At 29.1% G+C, this 9,301-nt stretch overlaps 1 protein-coding gene across 1 annotated transcript; it reads left to right on the plus strand.

The window, feature by feature from the left end:
* The first annotated feature begins 3,131 nt into the window (after positions 1-3,131).
* On the plus strand, positions 3,132-4,129 carry LOC100575929. The gene is made up of 2 exons (XM_003241745.4): positions 3,132-3,394; positions 3,483-4,129. The coding sequence occupies exon 2, from the start codon at positions 3,527-3,529 to the stop codon at positions 4,127-4,129; it is 603 nt and encodes a 200-aa protein (XP_003241793.2). The 5' UTR covers positions 3,132-3,394; positions 3,483-3,526.
* Positions 4,130-9,301: the final 5,172 nt, after the last annotated feature.

Below are 9,301 nucleotides of genomic sequence, written 5' to 3' on the forward strand. Positions count from 1 at the left end.
CAGAATTTACCTATCTTACTTACTTTTAATGTTAATAAAAAATTAAGCAATTGAAGTTTTTTTACCATAATTACCAAATAAAGTAAAAGGGACTTTTTTTGAAAATACCATCAAATTAACCATGCAAAAACACATTTAGAAAAAAAAAAATTCAAAAAATCACTTAGAAGCTAAACTGCATTCTATGCATTTTATGCATTGTATGCGTTTTTATTATGTTACAAGTCACCATTAGATTTTTTTTAAAAAAATAAAACTAAAGCTACACAAGTAGGAATAAATATTTTTAAACTTTTAATTACAATATTCTTCTTTTGAAGTATCCTTTAATGTACATAAAATATACAAACCCCTAAACTCGATATCTATCACTAAAATCTAAAGCACTTTTAAAAGCAATGATAAAATCGCTGTGATCATGAAAAATGTTTGACAATTTTTTTCGGAGGTATTGATTAGACCAATGGTTGAAGATAACATTTATAGTCATAAATATGAAAAACATATTATTTTTAATGGAGGTACAATGAAATTATATTAAATACCCTGATAGATATCTTGATATATTTTAACAAAAACCAAATTGTTACATCTCACCTCGTAGTTCCAAACCACCTCGATTGACGGTACTATAATAATTTTAATTTTATAACTTTTTATTAAGTTTTTTGGATGACTTACCAATCTTAACAACGTATTACAAATTTATACTGAGTGCAATACTGAAGTGAAACAATACAATACTATTGAAATTATGAAATCTTACGATGTAATATTAAGTAACTATTTTTATTAACAATTTAACATATTTATTTATTTATTTTATATTACGTATTAAACTTTGTGACCGTGATAATGGTTTTGTGATAAGAGAAACTGCTCCGAGGGGGGCTGTCTCTAGACGCTCGTTATCCAATAAGATGAACCAAGATAAACTAGAGGTAATAATCAGAGTTAATTTTAATAAGTGATAACCTCTCATAAAAAGTATTTGTACTAGCATGGGTAACTTAATAATGAATACTGAAATATATTTTTTTTAAGTAAAAAAAGTATAAGCTATTTTTATGCGATGGGAATCACGTTCAATGAATAAAATAAGTATATTCTCATATAAAGATAAAAAATTTTAATATTAGCAATTTTTTAGTTTAAGTAGTTATTTAAATAAAATACATATTAATAAAATGTAAAACATTTTTACCTACCTATATAGCTAAATATCAATAATCTATTCCATGTAAAAGTGTATAACATTCAAATAAATAATGAATTAATAAAATTATTACTTACTGATAATTTATAGGCATAGATAGAATATAGTATAAAAATGATCCGTTATATTATTATTTTAATTATTATAGCTCAAATGTTCAGTTTTAAAGTAATATTATATTGATAGTTATAAATAAAGGTTAATATAATTCAATAATAATAATGAGTAATATAATTAAATTACAATAAATATTGTATTATAGTGCACATACAATAAAATATTTTCTATAGTTTGCCTACACTGTTTTGTTTCCATTTCCACATCATATTATTTCAATTAGGGCGCCTCTTTATACTCTATGCTGTTGAGCAAAGATGAACAAATATTTATCTAGATAAAGATAAATGAGTATAATAAATCTAAGATTTCAGTAAAACACTAAGATATAAAGATAATAGATAATAGCAATTTATCTGGATAAATAAAAAGATAATTTGTGTTTTCTATTCATAGTGACTTATAATTACAAATATCAATTCAATTCTTTTAACTTAATTAATGATTATTAGGTAAAATACCTTTACAAAATTAACTGTAAAATAAAAAATTGCTTTTACTAAAATAAGAACATTCAAAATAAGTTATAACATAAATAGATCATAAATAAAGTCTCTACACAAAGTTCAGTGAAAAAAAATTACATAAAATAGAATAAATCTTCCAAATGAGGATTTGCAGGAGTCCTGAGACACTCTGCTATAAATGTAGCTAATTTGTGTGCCATGTGACAAGGGCCTGGAACCTTTTGTGTATTCTATAAACATATGTCCATTAAAATAATTAATATATATGTTTTATGAGTTTTATGTTCATCATTAAACAATTATTACGTACCGAATAATTGTAGCTCAATTGAGTCAATTTATACGTACATTTTTGAATTATCGTGGGTGTGGAATTGGAGTAAGTAGTTTCATTGAGATTATCCCAGATTACACTGTAATGAGTTGGCGTAGCTGAATTGTTTGTTATTTTTTGAGATACTAAGTAGAAATCGTACCTGGTATGCATTCAAATGTTATTCCATATTTAAATTTAAAAATAAAAATAAAAATTCATACATAATTATAGTTTCTCTAACATAAATATTTAATATGCTTAAGCTTCAATTTTATAGAAAAATGTATACGCTAAATATAGTATATTAGTATAGACTAAAATTAAATTATCAATCTACTTCTGACTTGTCCACTAGTGCACATATGACTTATCCATTTTATCACAATTAACTAAATAAAATATAATATTATCCTTACCATCTTACCTGCCTTGTAGTTCACTGTTTATGGTCTTAAAATTACTTTATTACAACATTAATATTGAATATTGATTGTTGTCTTATCATAAACGATAAACCTAATTATTATATAACACACACATTTGAAACAATCATACTATTACATCATACTATTTATTTGTAAAAATAACAAGAAAAAAAAAACTTACAAAACTTTTATGTTACCAAAATAATGTGAAATAGGTTTTAATTTGACTTAATGTAATAAACAATATTATAAAAACTATTAATGATAAAAATGTATGTAATTTTGTGTAACAACATAAGAATAATAATTGCACATTAAAATACTGTAAACATAGGAACATGAGTTAACTAGGTACCTCCTTATTAATTATGACTTTATTATTTACATACCTAATAATAATTTTTTTTAAATAAGTAACAGTAAAATATAATAAACCTTATTGCACAACTGTTAATACTAATAAAAACCATAAACCTAATTAAAATATATTGTTAATCACTCTCATTTTCTGAAATCAAAGGATCACAATATACATCATTGGATGTTTTTAAACTCTTATAAAAATCATGATAAATATCTGGGATACCGGGTGACTTGGAACTGTGAGGTGACTTGGAACAATTGTGTTATTTTTTGATAACAGCGTTTAATTTTATACTAGATAAGGGAAATAAAATTCTGCCTCCGCAGCAATATTTTTCGGAACGTTTTGTAAACGTTTCATTATCATCGAAAATGTGTTATCTCTTATCAATAAGCCATGTGATACAACCATAATTTAATAAAAAAAATCCAAATTTCCAACTCCTTAATTAAGAGCTGCAAAAGTGGTACTTCAGCTTCAAAATTCAAGGTATTGTTATTTTTTAGTGAATTCCTAATGTGTTGTTAGTGTTAATTGTTAAGTAGAATTAGGAAATAATATTATTTACATTTTTCAGGGTTGGTTTTATTTTCCGTCAAAAATAATTGGGTGACTTGGAACATGCCTAACTATTATAAGCGAACACCCGGCAGTCGTACTTACCACAATTTTTCTGAAGAAACTTTAGAAAATGCATTAAACGAAATACGAAATAATAGATTGACTTACCGACAGGCTTCTGATAAGTATGGTATACCAATAAGCACTTTAAGTAGGAAAAAAAACAAACTAAATCTTAATCCCCACGGTGGCCAAACAGCATTAACTTCTACTGAAGAAGATAATATTGTAGAAACAATATTATTTGCATCTGATTGGGGTTACCCTTTTGATAGGGAAGAAGTTAAGAGATTGATCAAGTCATACTTAGATCGTGCCGGCCGAAAAATAAAAATATTTAAAAACAATAAACCTGGCGATGATTGGTACACACGTTTTGTATCCAGACATTCTGGTCTTTTGAAACCTAGACTTTCCGAGAATATCAAAAGATCACGAGCTGCTGTCTCAAGAACTACCATCAATGAATATTTTAATAACCTTGAATTAAGTTTAGAAAATGTACCACCGCAAAACATAATTAACTATGATGAGACAAATTTTATAGATGATCCGGGTAGAACAAAAGTTTTAGTGAGAAAAAAAAATAAACATGCTGATTGAATTATGGATTCTACAAAGTCTGCTACATCGGTTATGTTTGCTATCGATGCATCTGGTGTTATGCTTCCTCCATATGTTGTATACAAATCCCTCCAGATGTGGGAACCTTGGACATTAGGAGGGCCAGAAGGGTGTAGATACAACAGATCACCCTCTGGGTGGTTTGATCAACCAATATTTGAAGAATGGTTTCAAACTATAATTATTCCACATTGCCGTCGTTTGGATGGAACTAAAGTTATTATTGGAGACAACTTGGCAAGTCACATTTCGGTGAATATTGTTAAGCTATGTAAGCAACATGATATTAAATTTATATTTCTGCCCCCCAACAGCACACACCTGACTCAACCATTGGATGTGTGTTGTTTTCGGCCTATGAAAATAGCATGGCGTAAAGTATTGAAGATGCATAAATTAAAAAGAAAAGGACCACTTACAAAAGATGTGTTTCCAAGTATACTAAAAAAAACATTAGAAAAACTTGAAATTTCTCAATTTAATAATATAAAATCTGGGTTTAAAGCTACCGGCATATACCCGTTAGACCGAGAAAAGGTATTAAATAAATTACCTACCAGGAGATCCAAACTCATCCACAAGCTCTTCGATTATTCCACAAGTACTTCACGATTTATTTAAAGAAACAAGATTTGGTTCTAACGATGGACCAGCAAAGAAATGCAGACGAAAAAGATTTAATATAGAGCCAGGTCGGAGTGTAACCGAAGCTAATATGTTTAATGAAGAAGAAGTCCGAGACACAGAAGGTTATAATGAAGAAGAATTAAACACAGATACTGAAATTAACATTAATGTGACTGAACTAAATAAAAATAATGAAAATAACTATGAGACTGAAGAAATTTATGAGACTGAAGAAATTTATGAGACTGTAAATATTAATAACCTAAAAATAGATGATTTTGTTAAGGTAAAATTTGAAACCGTAAGAGGCAACTTTGAAGAATACGTGGGACAAATTACTGAAATAGAGGAGGATAATTTACTGTGCCGGTTCCTTAGAAAGAGCCAAAGTATGAGAGGATGTTTTTCTTTTCCTTTTATAATAGATGAAGCATATGTTGGAAAAGATCAAGTTATAAAAAAATTAAAGGTCATAAAAGAGAGAAGAGGCAATTATCAGTTTGAATAAAAATTAGTTCCTTATCTACTGTAAACATTTAAATTGTTAAGTTTTAAAATCAATAACATTAATTTTTGGTTATTGTTATATTGTTTTTTGTTATAAATATTAAATTGTAAGGTTCAAAAAAGAAATACTTATGTTATTGTATCTATTGTTTTACAAGTCAGTTTAAACTGTTTTATTTTTTGTTGTTTATAAAGTTTAATTTTATTAATATGTTTGTTAAATTTATTTTGTGAGCAAAGACTGCAACTTATAAGAAAAAGTATTATTTTGTAATAAACAGTTAAAAATTAGTTCCTTATCTACTGTAAACATTTAAATTGTTAAGTTTTAAAATCAATAACATTAATTTTTGGTTATTGTTATATTGTTTTTTGTTATAAATATTAAATTGTAAGGTTCAAAAAAGAAATACTTATGTTATTGTATCTATTGTTTTACAAGTCAGTTTAAACTGTTTTATTTTTTGTTGTTTATAAAGTTTAATTTTATTAATATGTTTGTTAAATTTATTTTGTGAGCAAAGACTGCAACTTATAAGAAAAATTATTATTTTGTAATAAACAGTTTTAAAAAAATGTTAAATTGTTTTTAAATTAATAAAAATATGGTTTTAAACACTTTTTTTTTTAAAAAATAATTGTAGTGTTCCAAGTGACCTTCCACAAATGATTAAATGCAATCTGCATTTGAAAAAACGCATGTTCCAAGTCACCCAACACCCCGGGTGACTTGGAACAAGCACTTTTTATTTTTTTTTTATCTTAATTTACTCAAAAACTTTATTTTTTTTTTACTTAATCTATTCCTTGGAGGTGTGCGACACTGCATGATTTTTTACAGAACTTAATTATCAATAATGAATGTATTACAGTAGTTAAAAGGTCAAAATCGTTCCAAGTCACCCTGATTGACGGTAAAACTTAATAAAGTCATGAGATCATTTTTTTTTTCTTGAGTAATGGGTAGTGGACCACTATAAGCTGTAGGTACAGTAAATGTAGGGTTTGGGATTCTTCGAGTCATGTTTAAAGTCATAAATGGTAAATCTTCAGCTAATGAATTCTTGTATGTTACTTTATTTGTATTTTCTTTGGTGAAACGTAACCATTTAACATTCTTAAAAACAAATGGTGCTCCCTCTTCATTTTTTTTTTTAATTTTATATTTTTTCTTCAACAAAGTATTAAAATCAAAAAAATTGGTTTGATCCATTTCAAGCACACAAAATGTATCTTTGCCAGAAAAACGAATAAGCTGAGCCCAATCGTGAGGGTGATTTATGGTAGAAGGATATTTATTACGAGTTTTTTCGATTCTTGTGTGGTCGGAATCGCATTCCATTCTTGAATGTCCCGGAACCAAAAATTTGTGATCTATTGTTTTTATGGTGTTTTGAATTTCCAAAAAGTATAAACACATAGCCATAATAATGCCATTTTTGTTCTGTCCGGGGCAGCAGTCACTGTTCATTAAAATATGTGACACTTCTATAGATAAATTATTCAGGTAATGGTAAATGCATGAGCTAATTTCATTAGCACCTCTTTTTGCTATTGATTCATACCATATATAGCATGAAGCTTTTGAATTAGCAGAGTTATGAATCGTTCAGTTGTACGTCCATAACTGCCTTTTATAAAATGCCACTGAACTTTCTAAACTTGGAGTAGGCAAACATTGTTGTAAGTCAAAATAAATTGTACATTTTTTATTTGAATTAGATGATATATCTTTCCTTTTTGTTGATATGCCTCTTCAGCATCATTCTGATGTTGATTTCTTTCTTCGAGTAATATTTCTTTTTCGGCTGTTTGTATAATATTATTTGCAAGTTTAATCTTAAATTTATCACAGTTAGCACATGTATACTTTTTAGGATTTTTAACCTTTAAGTTGGATGCTTTAAAATATTTCTCATAAAGTGTCCGACTTACTGGTTTCTCTACAGTTTTTATATAATCATCATAAGCTCTTTGAAGTGTTAAGTATGGAGGAAGGTACTTTTTGTTTGTCTCTTGTCTACAATAGTGACTCTCGTACACTGGTAATTTATTCAAATGATCTTTTACCATTTTGATATCATTAGTGGATCTTTTATTTTTAGGTTGACCACTACCTCTCTTGTCAGGTGAACATGTATTTGCTGGAGAAGTTAAAGAATTATTACAAATATTTGTTAAAAACCCTTATTTCTCACCAAAGATTTTTAAAAAAACAGCCTTTACAAACCGGTATATTGGTTCCATCTTTTGGTATAGCATAATGGTATTCTCTTTATTTTTTTGCTTTTCTGGTGTATCTCTTCTTTTCCTTACAACCTTCTTATTAGAGCTAGTAATCAAGCTTGATAAATAAGCTCTACGTCTGTTATAATCATTCATACACCAACATAAATTAAATAACTGTGTACGTAAATTATCATCAACTTTTGCTTTGCAGTTATTTCTACAGTTCGAAAGATATTCTGATGTTCGAGTCAAAACTTGTTTCCCTTTATTTGTAGTATACTCTAACCCATGATTTCTATTTTTCTTTCTATACTGTCTATACTGCCTAGTATCATTTTTTCTTTCTATTTTCACCGATATCTTCTATCTTCTTGGTTGGACTCAGGTGTGCCCATCACAATACTCGGTCCTCCATCTGAATCTAGCATATTATGCATTTGAAATATGTTGGTTGAATTAGTTGTACAAACACTTTGCTCATCTGGAATCATATCTGTACAAAACACTTCCTCTTGGTAAATTTCACCAACAAAACAAAATCTTCGTACGGCGGACCCGTAACTGGCGTCTCACGGTGAGAGTAAACAAGTGGAGGGACGACTGAGTTTCCCTGTTGTCGTAGATGATTACGACAAGAAATTGCAATCGTGAATAGTTTGTAGCATATCCGTGTATAACGGTGTGGCGAGTACCGTCCGGCTTATGCAGGCTATGTAGAGTAACAGCTGTTTTTGGCGTTTGGTGGTTTGTGTCCGTGTATAGTACCGTCCGGTTCACAAATACACCGGGTGAGCAGCAAGGTATTTGAATAGCGGCTGCTGGCCCATACTTATGCTATGGTTGGCTGTGATTGCATATGCAATAGTAGGGTTGCGGTTTTCTTGTATTCGGCAGTTCCAGTAACGATTAAAAGTGTTCTGTTGCTGGCGGTTTGTAGATTGATATGCGCTGATTCCGAATTTGAAAACCGTTTGGTTTTACTCTTCGGGGCTTACCCGGAAACAGAGTTTTCCCGACGGGTGGCGCTCGTTTGACACTTTTAAGGTAGCACCTTATTTTTCCACAAGTATACGTAGTATTAAGTAAATACCTCGATGGCTTTCATCCCCTTATTAAATAATGATTGATAATAATGATTGATTTTTTTTTATCGGTTAAAAGAGCATAAATTTTATGCTCTTATAACCGATAAAAAAAAAATCAAACGTATGAACGACTATTTAAAATACTACTTGAATTAAAACCCGCGTTAAAACCAAAATCATTGCCTGCAGGTTTGAGCAAGCTGCGATCAAAGCAATTAAAAACAATTTTCCTAAAGTTCAAATTCACGGTTGTTTATTTCATTTTACAAAAAAATTTAGACTTAAAATGGGTGACCTGTATTTATTTTCGAAGTATAAAAATTATGCAGAATTTTCAATTAATATTAAAATGATTTTGGCTTTAGCTTTTTTAAAATTGACGACATTTACAATAGTATAAACTTATTATATGATGAACTGCCTGAAGAAATATTACGTCTATTAGAATGGTTTGGAGAAAACTACATCGGTACAGTTATACGAAATCGTCGTCGAAGCCCACGTTTCCTCTCTATAAATTGGAATGTTCATGATCGTGTGCTTAGTAAAAAAGATCGAACAAACAATCATGCCGAAGCTGCAAATCGTCGGCTTAACCTTCAAACGGCAGTTGACCACCCGACACTATGGACATTTATATCATGTTTAAGGAGAATACAAAGTGGCCGAGACACCTTCTTTCGCCAGTTAGAAACAGGCAAAA

This window comes from Acyrthosiphon pisum, chromosome A2 (genome assembly GCF_005508785.2).
Source record: "Acyrthosiphon pisum isolate AL4f chromosome A2, pea_aphid_22Mar2018_4r6ur, whole genome shotgun sequence".
Lineage (NCBI taxonomy): Eukaryota > Metazoa > Arthropoda > Insecta > Hemiptera > Aphididae > Acyrthosiphon > Acyrthosiphon pisum.